General features: G+C 46.2%; 1 protein-coding gene across 1 annotated transcript in view; it reads left to right on the forward strand.

The window, feature by feature from the left end:
• LOC144162943 (asparagine synthetase domain-containing protein 1) overlaps positions 1-12826 on the forward strand; it is a 50709-nt gene extending 37883 nt beyond the window's left edge. The window contains exons 9-15 of the mRNA XM_077693680.1: positions 29-176; positions 6881-6948; positions 7037-7120; positions 7286-7376; positions 10849-11028; positions 11640-11689; positions 11903-12826. Of these exons, the coding sequence (XP_077549806.1) occupies positions 29-176; positions 6881-6948; positions 7037-7120; positions 7286-7376; positions 10849-11028; positions 11640-11689; position 11903 (622 nt within the window). The 3' untranslated portion in view covers positions 11904-12826. The remainder of the gene's footprint in view (positions 1-28; positions 177-6880; positions 6949-7036; positions 7121-7285; positions 7377-10848; positions 11029-11639; positions 11690-11902) is intronic.
• The last annotated feature ends 2095 nt before the right edge of the window (positions 12827-14921 follow it).

The raw sequence follows: 14921 nt of genomic DNA on the forward strand, positions 1-14921 counted from the left end.
TGTCCCCCCTTCCCCCTCCCCTCTGCAGTGCCAACCACATCCGCAAGTTGATCTACCCATTGGACACAGTGCTGGACGACAGCCTCGGCTGTGCCCTCTGGTTTGCTGCCCGCGGGAAGGGGAGGGTGTCCGGCAGCAGCCCCCCAAGTACGGCGTCTTATGAGAGCCCCGCCAGGGTAAGAAGCTCACTCAAAACCTCGCAGCTCCTTAGCAGCCACCATGAAGGTAACATTGAACTCGACTTCAATTGAAAAATGGCCTCGTTGGAACGGCAATCGTGCCACGTTTAGCTTGAACTAGAGTGTAAAAGCAAACAGAAGAAAGGGTAACGATTCAGTGGCCACTTTCCCGGACTGAAATGGTGCTGCTATAGGTTGTATTCACTGGCGTGGCATGCATGCAGGCAACCCTGCGTGTGTGTCGCCATGTATGTGCTGCAGCGTCTGTGTTACGTTGAGCTCCACGAGATGGCGGTACTTGGCCGTGCTGGCACCCGATGGAGCAAAGCGCATGACAACAGCAAGAGCTGTTTGGTGTTTCAAACTGTGCCCCACCGAACGAAAAGTAATACTGTTACACCAAATGCTGTTCCATGCAGCTACCTACGATCTACCTATCGCCAGATATAGTTGAAATTGCCGCGCAACTAGGTAGAGCGATAAAAACTTTGGAGCCTTGCAATTGCATCATGATGGAACAGGTTACGCATGTATGCTACTGAAAGCCCATCACTCCTGTCGCCTGTTCAAGGAAAACAGCAAAAATATTGCTGCCGACAATCTTGCCGTGGAAGCCGAAATCGAGTGATCTGTTCGGAGGGCGCTTGCGATTCGCCAGCGCTTCCGCCATGGGCGTCGCCAAGATTTTTTCAGGAAGGGGGCAAACGCGCTGAGTGTCAGGCTTAGAGGAGGACGGCTCGGAAGAGGGGGCAAGTTCTGGTGTTGCTTGAGGGGGGCAAGTGCCCCTTGTGCACCCCCCTGCCAACGCCCATGTTTGCCGGGCGAGCAGTTATCTTTCCTGGTCATCCTTTCTGGAAGCATCTAATGCGGTAGAGAACACTAACGATCAGAGAACTAAATTCTACTTATGTGACTTCAAAGCGATACGCTCTCACTATCAAATAAGATAGCCTCAGCGGCACACAAAAGAAAGGGAAGCGAACATGCGCTTTGCTTCAAGCACAGATAACACAACCTGTTGCGGCCAGATGCTGGAAATAAAAGAAAGTGAACACAACAGAAGGCAAACTTCATGGCAACATTCACAATAAACAACCCAAACAAAATTATTACAAGAATGAAATACAGTGCGCCCAACAGAAGTATATTTTGCATTTTGAACATGATGAAGCATACTGCTTAAACATACGGGACCAATGATAGTTATTTCTGTTGTTTTATTGTGAGCAGTATATTATTCTGCAGTGTGGATTCCACGACAGAAATAGTACTACGACCATTCAGATCATGTATTTTTGGTAGATTTAGGTTCCCTTGGCAGGCGTGCTTGGTGTGTACCATACTTACCAGATTCTAACGCGCCCCCAATTCTACCGCGCAACTGATTTTCTTGCAAAAAAAAAAAAAACGACATCAACAACAACAAAAAAACTTGCACCTCCTATTGTAACGCGCACAGAACTTTGTAACCCAGAAAAATGAACGCGAGAGAAACAGGCGATTTATTTCCAGAATTAATCTCTCATCTTACTCCTCGTCGCTCTCCGAGAGCTCCTTGTCGCTTTCCGCTGACTACAACATCTCATCCTCGGTGCCGTCAAGGGCGTTCGCAATGCCACACTTCTGAACAAATGTTCAAACATGGTCGATGGGATCGTGGCCCACGCCTCATACGCCCATCCCACGAGCTTCTCCAGAGGCGCACACTTCAACCGACAGCACATTGTGAACACGTGAGAGCCGCTTGTAAGCCACTCATGGAAGCGGCACACCTTCGTTGCCGCTGCTGCCATTGTTGTTATCAAGCGCGCAAGTAGAATGATTTGACGATTTGTGTGAACGCCGATAGAAAAGCCTAGGCGCCTATAGTTCATACCACAAGCTGCATGCAGCACTGTGGAGGCTACATTGTTGTCAATAGAGCACCCACTGATGGGCGCCTAATTCACTGTGAAGGAGTTTTGAAAGGACCTTTCAGTCTCCCCTCTCGGTAAGTGGAACCACAAGGCCCCGGCGCCTATTTTCGTTTGCCTTCGCTTTCCTTCGCGGAGGCTACTGACCACAATGTAGCCTTCGCAGTGCTGCATGCAGCTTCTAGTATGAACTATAGACTTCCTGCATCCGAAAAATCGTTGGCGCCATCTTCAGATGGCAATGGCGATGGGTGAGATGAAATTTCCGCTGTTTCGGTAGTTTTGGTTTCGTATTCGATTCTAACATGCATGCGATTTTTCGGCCTATTTTGCCGCAAAAAAAGCGCGCGTTAGAATCGGGTAACTACGGTAGTTTGGGTTGTATAAAATCAAAGAAACGGTTCGATGTTTTTACGATTTTTGGAGCTAGGAATGTCGTTTTTGCTACATTTCGCTACGGGCAGCAGAATCGACAAAATACAGATGGACGAACGGACAGACACGCAGACAGACAGGCTGAGTGACAGAGCAAGAGAGAGTAAAATTTTCCCAGTTAAGGAGCAAGAGAAGATTGTATTCTTTAGAGGCACAGCCCCTGGGTTTACAACTCGCGTCAGTTTCAAATAGAGCCATGGCGATCCTGCCCCAATTTGGAAGCTTGTCGCAGTGCTTTGAGAGAATTGATAGTGAATGCCTCAGCTCCGTTCAAAACTTTGCCTGACAAACAGGCAACCACCGATCCTGTCGTACATCATAAGATAGATTTCTAGATTAACTCAGTACATTTCGTTTTCTTTTTTCATTTTGTCGAACAAATTTTCTCGACCATACTGTCACGAAACCACCTCGGTTTAATTCGCTATCACGCACAGCACGCCGAGCCAAGGCAACTTGGGTGTTCGTGCTTGTTGAGGGAAACTCTGGAGTAGGCAGGAGAAGTTTTTTTCCTCCTGTAAAAGTGTTCTTTTGGTTGACGTGATGAAATAAAAACGAAGAAAAGCACACTGACAATCATGACTCGGTCCTTGACTGAGTGTCTGAACACATCAACTAGTGTCCGTATGCTAGTTGGTGCCCTCCCGACACCCTGAGTTGCTCCTGTCGAATGAGTTGCAATCCTCCAAACGCATTTGGTAAATATCTGAACACTCCCCTTCCATGTGGGGTGCGTACTGAGTGTTGTGAAAGAAGTAGCGCTGTTTCTCTCGCGCCCCACTAGCATCATCAGCAATAAAGGAATCATCGGGAGGGGTCTCGGCGGCTCGTCCCTTTCTCTACATATTTTTGGTGCCGTGAAACCCGGGACAAGGGACCTCGAGAGGTGAGCCACACTGAGCGGATTTTGCTTCTCTTCGGCTGCCCTCTCACCTCTCAGGAGCGAGAATGAAGCTGCAGATGGAAGATGCCGATTCAAGGAACATCGGAGCAGCCTAAGAAGAAGAAGATGGAACAAGCCGAGCCTTAGGAGATATCTGCACGATGCAAGACATGATGATCCTATGCGGGGCCGATACTGATGCGGAGACGATGCCGACTAGTGCCCTCTGAGCCCGGTCGCCAGCCCTTACGGAATTTGCGACGCTGGACCAAACTATGGAGAGGCGGCACATCGTCCATCAAGGTATCATGCCATCATCGGCAAGATTGAAGACCTCCTCCCAATCGAAAGACCATCAATAAATGAGTTGAAGGAACTTCTTAATTTGGTTGAATATCGTGACAAACTAAAAGTGATTAACCGAGACGTTCAAGACACCGTGGACATCGAGGAATTAGAGGCCGAGGTTGAAGATGCGCTAAAGTTCGAAGAATTAGTTTGTATGGCAAAGGCAAGGGCTGAGTTTAAAATGTTCAACGCACAGAGAGCCCGGCAAAACCTAATTGCTTTCTATAGAGGTCGAACCTATGAATTACTGAAGGACCACCGACAAAATACGGAAAAATACTTTAGAAAGAGCGATACTTGAGACACGAATCAGAGTAATGGAGCAGTGAATTGCAAGGCACAAGTTACGACAAAAACAAAAGTGAATTGGCAAGGTGCAGCAACACTGACAACCGGCCATTTTGTGTCTAATCGAAAAGAGTCTAAATCCATCGAGGTTACCGCTGACAGTAAAGTATCAGATCAAGGGGCAATGATTCCTGCGACGGTTGGAGAAGTGCAAGTGAATAACATAAGCAACTCTTCGACCATACACAACCTTCCATCACATATGTGACGCCCAAGGAGCATTGCGGTCTTCAATCCTCTCAAGTGACCACAGAATAAATGTGCAAGGGTAGAAAACCCAAGTTGATTTCGAACGATTCGCCCGTCAAAGGAAGAAAGAAATGTTTATTAAGGCGCGACCTACTTTGTCCTCCAGAGTTAACATGTATGGACCATGAAAATAAGCGGTGCAAGCAAAGCAAAGTGAAAACTGCTAAAGGGAAACGTCCGAAGACAGAGGAGCTGAAAGCTGGGTTGGATCACAGTTTACCACGTACCATTCCCCAAAAATCGGCACCGCAAACTAAGCTTTGCGGAAGGGACGAATATCCGTGTGCACCGGCTGTTTTCAGCGAAAGAGCGTACAGTGCATCGCGTGTCAAGGCACAGAGTTATATTAGCCCCCAGGAATACAACTCGCATAATCTGGAAAGGGAAGCCTGCTTCCAATATGTTCAACGTGCATCCAGCTGCCACTAAGAAAAATGACGTGAGGCGGAGACAGCTAGCAATACGTGCAATGAAACCAGAGAAAATGAGCTCAACTAGTCTCCTCACAAGGCTGCATCTAGGATCCGCTGACGCAACCATGTGGCTTGTCAGTGCAGAGTGTCGCGCTAGCTTCCGTGACATCTTTGGTGCCGACATACCCGGGAAATCGCCCTTCGGAGCATCACCCTCATGGCTTCGTCGATCAACCGCCTTCGAAAGACTCCTTCGAAGGCGAAGAAAGGGAAGCAAGCACCTTCGGCAGGTTAAATTAATCATTAAAGAACCTTGTTTCTCCTTCAACATTCCACTTTGGCGGAAGTCAGAATTTATCTTCGGGTTATCTGCTGTTTCAGCGGATAAACGAGCGATACTGAAATGTTTAGTCTGCACGACACTTGGCTTGCATGCACAAGAAGGCAAAAAGGTGCACACTCTATGCTAACAACTATCTAGCCACGTCACAGCTATTGGCCCCAAATGCCTGCCAACCTCTCCCGTCGACGTCTGCCCTTCGACTTTCTGCTCCAGCCCCTAAAATTGTGGTTCCTGCCTCACCAAAGAACCAAAAAAAAAAGCAATGTCAATGCAACGAGGACCGCCAGTGGCATGTCGAGTGCACGGAACTATTTCTTCTACCCCTCCTACTTCCTGAGAATGAGGAATCATTCACCTAACTTCCGCCAGCCAAGGCCAGTAGGAAAGTGTGCCATAAAATAGTGTAACACTCATCTCCTTCTCCATTCTTCGGCTGCTACTATACCCACTTTCTCGACTGTGGCGTCCTGGCACGAAGAATGTAACGGAGACTCGACACTGACACTTTGACATTTGCCGACAATCAGCGGTTACCTAAAAGAGAAAAGGGGGAAAGCACTGCACTCCCCCCTCCTCCCCCCCCACCCTGCCCTTGTTTTTGGTTGCCTAAATGTGGTCTCCCACCGCACACAGGTTGCTGGTAGACTACGTCGTAAATTTTATGCTCAAGAGCTCTGCCTATTTTTCGAGGAATTACGCAAGGAATTACACAATAAAAAACTCCAGCGTTCGTTGTAATTGCGGCAACACTTGCTCGGAACAAAAAAGACGCGTCATAGCGTACGCCCCTCCAAGGTGATTCCAATGACTAGCACTTAAAAAAAGGGCCGTGTATCTGCTCTTTTCGCTGCAAATTTCGACGAAAGACGATAGTCGACTGGCACCCCTGGCAAGTAAATGCCTCCCTTCTCTTTCCTGCTTACCTCTCATGCTGTTCCTCTCCCGTCTCGTTCCTCCCAAGATAATACTTGCTCAAGTCAATTTAAATTTACTGCGTTCCACTGCTCCAAGTCGGGTGCCTATGTGCCAGCACTGCTGTACAGCAGAGACGTGCGTGAATCAAGGCACCCTACTACAACATTTGTAGACTCCACGAGCGTTCCAAGCGGAACATGGAACCTATCTAGTGGAACCTTTCGTTGCTGTTGCCGCTTAATTTTTTTAAATGCCACCAGGCAGCGTGGGCAACAGCACATCATGGTTTTCTGCAGTTATTTGCTATCACTAAAACCAAGCATCTGTGATTGTTTAAATAAAGGAACACTTCGAATATCACTCATGTATTGATTTTCTGCCTTATATTTGCGTAATGTCTTGTTCTTGTTCAACAGTGTTGACAAGTATGAACATTAACACCAGACTTGGATGTTTAGATTTGGCTGTGGGTATATGATACTATTGCGCAGTTTCTGTTTCACTTTGGCCGGAAAGCTGAATCGAGTCACAGACAGACAGACAGACAGACCAAAATTTTTGCATTTAAGTAGCCCAAGAAAGATATAGTCTTTAGAAAATGAAGGAAGCTCACACTTTAGCAACAATGATGGAGTAAAGGTCGTTGCGGCAGCGAAGAAAAAGCAGATCGGCTGCAATCGTGGACTTAAACCTACCTGATTGTCGTGAAGGCTGCGTACAGCTTCGCTACGCTTCCTTCATTTTTTTTTTCTACGTAATCTCCTGTGTGCTGCCTTGTGGGTACTTGTGTAAGTCTCTAGACGTGACCCTCTTCTTTTCGATGACTAGACGTTCATTTATTTTGTCCCCCACAGATTGTCTTCCTCGGCATGGGTGCTGACGAGCAGCTGGGCGGCTATTCCCGACACATGATGAAGTACAAGTGCGTGTCCACTGATACCATCGTCTACTGAACGTGCATGCACTTGACGAAGCTTGGTGATGGGGGCCGGTCCTTGCTTGCTGTGCAGGAACCACGGCTGGCCGGGCCTGGTTGACGAAATCTCCATGGAGCTCAACAGGATAGCTCACCGCAACCTGGGCAGGGATGACCGGTAAGGGTGGTGGCACCTGCAATTCTCATGTGCAGAGCAAAGCTTGCTCCTCCATTTTGTTTCCACCTAACATTTAGATCCATATGAAAACCGCAGTGTGCATTTGTCATTTTTTCGGGAATTTAGATGAACTAGAGCAGTGAATGCAGCTGTGGTTCTTTGCAGCATTGTGTCCGACCACGGCCGTGAGGCCAGGTTCCCGTTCCTCGACAGGGATGTGGTCAATTTCCTCAACCAGGTGCCCATATGGATGAAGGTACGTGCGCGTCCAGCCGCATGCCCAGTGAATGCTGAGCTGCCTTGCTTCCCTTGCGTAGTGTTCAACAAAAATTAGCCTCCTTGGGGGCCGCAACCCAAGGCACAATGTATTAGCAACTACGGTGAAATTGTTCATGAAATGACATGTGCATTGCTTCTTCTAAATGACGTCTTGAGCCTGCTGACGTGCTTTTCGTTCATAGATGTGCCTGCGAGGGGATGCCAGGTGTCCATGCCCTTTACTAATCAGCTTAAAAATGTCCAGAGTTTTGTTCCACATTTTGATCTTTAACATTAAGTGTTACTGGGCTGCTTGTCAAGATTTGTGGTCTGCGTGTGGGCTTCCATCCTGACAGATGAGGTGTTGCTTCTATATATATGCCTAGCTTGCTGCTGGTAGGAAATATAGAGCAGAGTAAAAGTCCATTGTGGGTGTTCAATGTTCGCATGTTGATGCGGAGAGAAATTGTGTACTCATATGTGTCTGATCATACATTTCTGATACATCTCCAATATATATGTATTTATATATGTGCCAGGTTAAGGGGCAGCAGTTAGTGACGCAAAACTATGAATAAATTGAGTACAGGGAGCATAGGCGCACCACAGCTGCCTCCTAGACAGGCATTTGCAAAGACGAACAGTGTAATCCAGCAAGCTGAGGTTCACCATATTGATAGCTTTGGATTTTTTTATTGGCACAAATGAAGAAAAGGGGTATGAAATTTTTCGAGAGCAGGCCCACTTTCGAGGCGGCTCGGTAATGTGGTGCTGCACATAACTGCACTCTCAAAGGTCACTGCACCTGCCAAGCAAGCGTAAACCTGTTATTAAACAAGGAGTCTTATGCTGTTGCAGTTCACGTTTTGTACCACTTTTAATTAAACTTTAGCACTGTCTACTTGTATACGGTTGTGCAACTGCTTCAAGCAAGATCCATTTGATGTTAAAAACTGAAGAAAAAGGAAGTGTTAATGCATGCTAGTTCGTTCTTGCAACCCCCTGCCTATGAACCAACTCGTGGTTACTACAGGGAAAAAGAATGCGCTTATGTGTTGATGAAACTGGCTTAAAAATTGACAGTTGAGATCAACGAGATTCAGTGAGAACGGTGTTTACAATGTTCGGAAGTAACCTCTAGGTGGCCACTGTATTTTTCGTGCTATTGTACTCGACACATGCACAATGCACTGAAAAATGAAGTCAGGGCTTCTTTACCACCATTCCTGTATTTGTTCAGGTGTACACAATAGCTGTGTTTGCTGTTCTGCTTAGCGCATTTCCTACAATGGGCAGAACAAAATGCAATAAACAGGTGCCAGGACAGGTGGCAAGCGCTGTGCTCAAATGCTCTTTTCCTCTTTCACATGAATCACCTTGAGCAGTGACTTTCTTGGAGTGAGCTGTCGATATTGCTGATGAACCAACAGCTCTCGTCTAATTGACAAATTCGGTAGCCACAGCAAGTAATAAAGAAACGCCACCGGTGTAAAAACTCTTCTCGGTGCGTTTCCTGTGTAGTTTTAATTAGAACCAAAAACAGAAAGATGGATGAGGTAGGATTTTGCAATAGTCAACAAAATACGCGCTCACCAACACGAAGGTTCCCTTATTATAAAGTCATTAGCTGCAGGGAGTGATGGAAAGTCGCAATGAATTAATAAAATCTCCATTGGGCACGAAAAAAGAGGGCCACATTGATGTTCGTAGTAGTCAACAAAATTTTCCCTCATTTGTGGGGCTCGGAAAGGCTCACAATATTCCAAGGCATGAAAAAGATAACGTGGTAAGCACTAAATACAGTACAGACTGGCTGTTTTTAAATGGAGCTGTCTTCAGCTATCGCAGGCGTTTTGATGCACAAACGTAGCTCGGATGTCCGTCGGACCAAATTGAACGGACGTTCACGTTTCCCAGAAAAATAGTACATCCAAAGTACGTCCGCCGGACGCCGAGCGTGAGACTCAGGCGTTCGGCTGTAAAATGGACGTCCTATGGATATCTGTGGTCCAATGGGATAATAGTTGCGGTAGATTGGTGGGAAAATTTAAGGCCCGTAGGACGGACATCTTGGATGCGTCCGTGGTGTACCACCAACAAAGTGAGTACTGCATATTGTTATTCTCTTCGCCAGCTACCGTTCGGTTCCATCGGCGTTATGTAAAAAGAGAGGTCACACTCGTCGTCCGCACTTGAACATCAACAAAATGTAAACAACCGCGTCCTTCGAGTGATGTACACTGCAAATCCATCGTGTTCGCTGTCAATGAAGGCTTGGCCGTGCTGAAAATCGAAAGAACTCTGTTTCCAGGGGTGAATTAGAGTAATTATTTGCACAGTTCAGGACATGACACTTCGTGCTCACATCACAAAGTTACTGTTTCTACTTAACTACCCCTGTGTTGTCTGCTCACCTGCCTGCCACATAGGAAAGCACCCATGAGGCGGCGTCACAGTCCTGTTTTGATAGTTCTTACATTCACTTCTTAAAACTACATGGTTTTGAAAAAACCTTAGGTAGTCGGATATGGTTGTTATGGCCACCGTTTTTTAATGCAGGCTCTGCCTGCACTGTCTGATGTTTGTGTTATAAAACTGCAGTTTTTTCATCGTCTGTGTATAATTGCTTAATTAAAATTTGTTGATTAACATACCGCCGGCTATTTCGAATATTCCTTAAAATGTACGAATTTTGACTTGTCTTCCGATTTTAAGTATTCTGCCTGAATTTTTACGTAAAATATTTGATGTAAAAAAAAAACGTGAAAAATTCATTAAAATCTCGTGGTACCTTGCGCTGCCACGAGAGGGAAAAACTTAGTCCTTGTTATAATCAGCAGCAGCAGCTACGACATTTAGTCGTTTGCTCCTTAATATTCAAGGCTAATGGATTTCACTTATGACTGCGAAAACATAAGAACACTTCTCACACTATGTATGTAAATCCCTTTAAACTTAAAAAAAAATATTATGCTGCACCTAACCCTCCCTCAGTCCATGGGTTTCATGACCTTTCAAGTCACCATGTCCATTATGTTCAAGTCACCATGTCACCATGTCCATCAAGTCACCATGTCCATTAACAGTGTCCATTATGTTTGCGCCACTCAGGTTTCACAGGAAACTTAAGGTTTACATCTGGGATTGGATGCAACAGTTATTTAATTCGACACTGAATGAATTGAAATGTTGAAATGAACAATTTTCAATTGTGCTTCCTATGTTTAAGAAGGAAGTTTAGGACAGAAAAATAAATGTTTATTCTTTTCCAGTGTGCGTACCTCAGTATTTTTCCAATCAGTAGTAGTAGCAGTTTGAGCTCCTTTAACCTATACCTTAGCACAAACCCGTGGCTGCGCCTACATATTTTATGCAACTTGAGTCGGAAATGGTGACATGGTTTTTAAGTTGCGGTGCATGCGGTGGGGAGAATGATGCAAGTTTCGCGGGGACCATGGCCTGTGGTGCAGGTGAACCCGCACCTGCCGCGAGGCATCGGGGACAAGATGCTGCTGCGCACGCTTGCCTCGAGCCTGGGCCTGAGCGAGGCTGCGTGCCGGCCCAAGCGAGCCATGCAGTTCGGCTCGCGCGTGGTGCACGCCGAGGAAGACCGCGCCAAGGGCGGCGACATCTGCAAGAAACTCATGGACGTGGGTGGCTCTCCTCCGCATCCTCCTCTTTTGTCACCCGAACCACAGCTGCGAAATGCATTGCTTCCCATGTATTGGAGCGAAGGCTCCTCCCGTATGGCGAGGGATTGAGGCTGTTCTGCTGTTCTGGATTGCAGTTCGCAAAATTCCTGTTAGTACACCAAAAAGATACTTGCTATGCCAAGAAAAATACGGTCGCTGTGGCATCGGGTGCTATTCTCGCAACTTTCATTTTATAAATACCACAGAATCTGCTTGGGGGGGGGGGGGGGGGGGGGGGTGGGGCAGTGTAGAAATTGGCAGCGTGCCACAGTCTCGACGCAAGGTATCCCAAGCATCAGAGGGAGATAGGGGAGGGAATTTCGGAGTCATTACATTCAAAAAGTGCAGAAATATAGAAGGCTTGAAAGGTAAAGATTGCAGAGAAAGCAGGACACCCACAGGCTTTGTGTAGCGAATATGGCAGTACACGGGAAGTGTTACTCCTCGTACCACAGGGACTCCTATACCACTCTATGCAGCACACACTCTCTGCTTTTCTCGAGTTAACAGGTCTCAAGCCTAATTTTCTTTCCTCTCTCGCTCTCTTTTCTTTTTTCCCCATCACTCAGCTTGATCTGGTGTCTGTGCCTGACAGCGAACGGGCCTACTGGAAATCATGGTGAGACTTTTCCTGCCTTGTTATGTGTCCTCTCGTGTTACTTGTGTTTTTTTGCTTAGTCCGCATTTATCCTCCTCAGAGTAAAGTCTTCTATCATCATTTCTTGCAAACACCAGCAGCTTGGATTTCTACAAAGTTGATACCATCACTGTGTTGTAGCTATTATGGTTTTGGTTCTTTGAAGCACTAATTGTGTGTGTGACCTGCTTGCAGAGGGCTGGAGCAGATGTATTCAAGTTTGCCACACAGGCCTCCTCAACTGTGATACCATCACCATTGGAATCGGCTAATCATCATTAGCACCCGCAACTATAAATCAGACGTGCCTCTTTTATGGGATCAAGCAGATAAAATTCTAATTTATTCAATGTTATTCTCATCACACGTGCTTGTGGTGCCTTTGTGAGCATCTGTTGCTAGCCTACACCACACAAGGATAGAAGCTTGTTGATGTTAACATGGTGATTTTAACAGTTGCATGGTTGCTAATGGTTTACAAGCCCTTTGTTCCCTGTAAGGGTTTTCAAAAAGTGGCTTGCTGTGATGCGAAGGCTGGTCCCTATTTGTCTGAGTCACTGCGTGTGAACAAATCCCAACAGAGATTCTGTGTCCAGCTTCTGCCTATGAAAATGTGCTATCTGTGGCAATGCAGTAATTGTACCGTGTTCTCCAGGGCTCTCAAGTAATCTGCACAGCAATTTAGAGAATGATGCCGGCATCAGAACTAACCGCATTGTGTTGCGGTAGTTTACACTCCCTGCCACAAATACACCGGCATTAGATAGTTTGAGTACTCCTTCTGTTGCAAGCAACATTTGCTGAAAACAGCTTTGCGTGGTTTTGAAATGCCAAGCATTATAATTTGTACTCAACAAGGAAACCCATCTGTCTGTAACGCCTTATGTGTCACCTTTTAGCCACATAAGAAAATGCTAGTAATTTTAAAAGGCCACAGGTTCTTCATATTTTCGTCTTAGACCGATCATGCAGTGCCAGAAAAAATGTCCTCCCAGCAATGCATTTGTGCCGATTAATGAAGCATACTTTGAAGTGACTTTGTGTACAGTGTTTTAAAGAGGCACACGGGGTCTTAATGAAGTATTGAATAAATGGCCCTACAGCCTTCATACTTTGATAGCAGACTGCCTGTATTTCCACTTAAAAAACTGTCTTCCCAGTTATGCATCCGTGCTTATCAGCAACGCTGACTTTAAAGAAGTTCATTGTATAGCGGAATGGTGCATGTTTAAGCTGAAACCACACGCAGCGTATTTTCCGAGTTTCTAAACGTCAACGTCGCCTCGTGTTTAGGTGCGACACGCATCGCCAAAACGTGTGGAGACGTGCGCTGCTGCGTATGCATTGCGATGCCTATGCTCACCACATATTGGTGTCCACGCAGCGCCAGGAAGCATCGGAATGCGGCCAGCAGCGTCCAGGTTTCTTGTCCATCTCGGAGTTGCATTCCGCTCAGCAGAAAACAACTCATTTCTTTTTCTCTTGCAGCAGTCGGCTGTCTTAAGACAAACTGCAAGCTATTTCTGTTCGAAAGCGCACATTGCATTCATGGCTAGATGGGATTTCATCGGAGAGACAAGGAAACTTGCGATAGCTTTTTACGAGTTAAATAAGGGAGCTCTTGTTACATCGCTCATCGTATTAGTATGACGTGGCTTGCCTTCAAGATGGGTGCGTGCCAAACAAGCGTTACTATCAACGCCAGAATTCTAGTGGCACATTCCATTCTATTTTTGGCTATCATGGCTTGTGCAGGAAGAATCGGGGATCTACAATAGCTTTTGTCGAGTCAAATAAGGGAGCTTTCGCTACATCGCTAGTAGTACATACTAGCATTATTGGTCTCGCGTGCAAGATCAGAGTGGGAAACAAGCGTTATCACTGCCAAAATTTTTCAAATACAGCCTACACTAGACACACCCGACATGATCCATTAACGACTTAGGTTAGTATTATTGCTTACTGTGAGGCCTTTGCTGAAATGATGAAGAGGTTGGGTGTTCGGCCTGTTTTGAAGGTCCGTGGTTCAAACCTAGACTAAACCTAGCTCGTAAGTTCTTTAGTGTGTGTGTGCGTGTGCGTGTGCGCACACGCGCTGAGGGTTTTATTATTTTTCGTTTTACCAGGGTACTCATCTGTTCCTTGCCTTCCAATCTACAAGTGACGTTCATCTCTAACCTCAGTAGCAAGGCAGCACTCAACTTTGTATTGCTTCACGCCTTGAATTCATGAAGCAGTCGGTAATAACGTCAAGGTAGGAAATCAAGTAGGAGTTAAAGAAGTTGTGTGAAGTGCATTTTTGTTTATCATGCTATCTTATTGTGCTCAGATTTTTTACAGTGATTTGAAGTACATTTCGCAGAATTTCAAAATTGGCCCGGGAACATTCTGTGCAATGAAAAAAAGGAGGGCAAATGTCTTTTTTTGGGCAGAATTCATAGAAATGTCTCCAGCAGCGCACGTTGACACAGCGGCTGACGCATGACTTTGCCGGTCTCATGAGGTTACTCACCCTCTCCTGCAAGTCGGTGCAGTGCTCGCCAAGGCTTGCGTGATGTGTGATTTTCCATCCATGTGGTTGGGCCTTTACGTATTATCCAACAATTCCCAATCGAGAGTTTTTGGAAGCTGCTAGCCACATTGAGGTTCCAGCAAGATGAGTGTTTTGAGGAAACTATGGACTGGTCATTGAAATCAGTCGCCTCAATGAAAAGAGTAGGCACTCTTTTATGGATGTCCTCTTTTCTTCCTGGGGTCCTCCTCCTTGCCACGCTAGGTACATACAGTGCAGCGCCTCAAGCTAAAATGTGACTAGCCAGGCAGGCAGTAGAGTGCCACCCTCATTGTTCCTGATCACAATACCATTAAAGCTCATAACTGCAGCGTTGCAATATCCAGCATTGTCAAGGGCCTAAAGGAGGATGTTCTAACAAAACTTAATTTGCGGCTCCAAGGTTCTATTCAAGTGAGAGCTTTGGAAGTGTTTTAGTGCAAAACCACACTAAAGGCTATCTCTGCCGATTTCATGGGAAATTTGTGAAGCCTGTTTGAAGAAGGCATTTTCGTGAAGCCTAACGAGGCCTCCGGTATTTCTCAGTAGTAACACTTGTGCAAAGGTTGATGCGCAGCAGCAGAAGGAAGGGATGACACGCGCAGGTACACAACGGTCCAACATTAGGCCTAACATTATGTTTTGAGGTCAAACGTCGTCAGC

The sequence above is a fragment of the Haemaphysalis longicornis genome, unplaced genomic scaffold, assembly GCF_048455015.1.
Source record: "Haemaphysalis longicornis isolate Haplotype H1 unplaced genomic scaffold, Haemaphysalis longicornis Haplotype H1 scaffold_12, whole genome shotgun sequence".
In the NCBI taxonomy this organism is placed as follows: Eukaryota; Metazoa; Arthropoda; class Arachnida; order Ixodida; family Ixodidae; genus Haemaphysalis; species Haemaphysalis longicornis.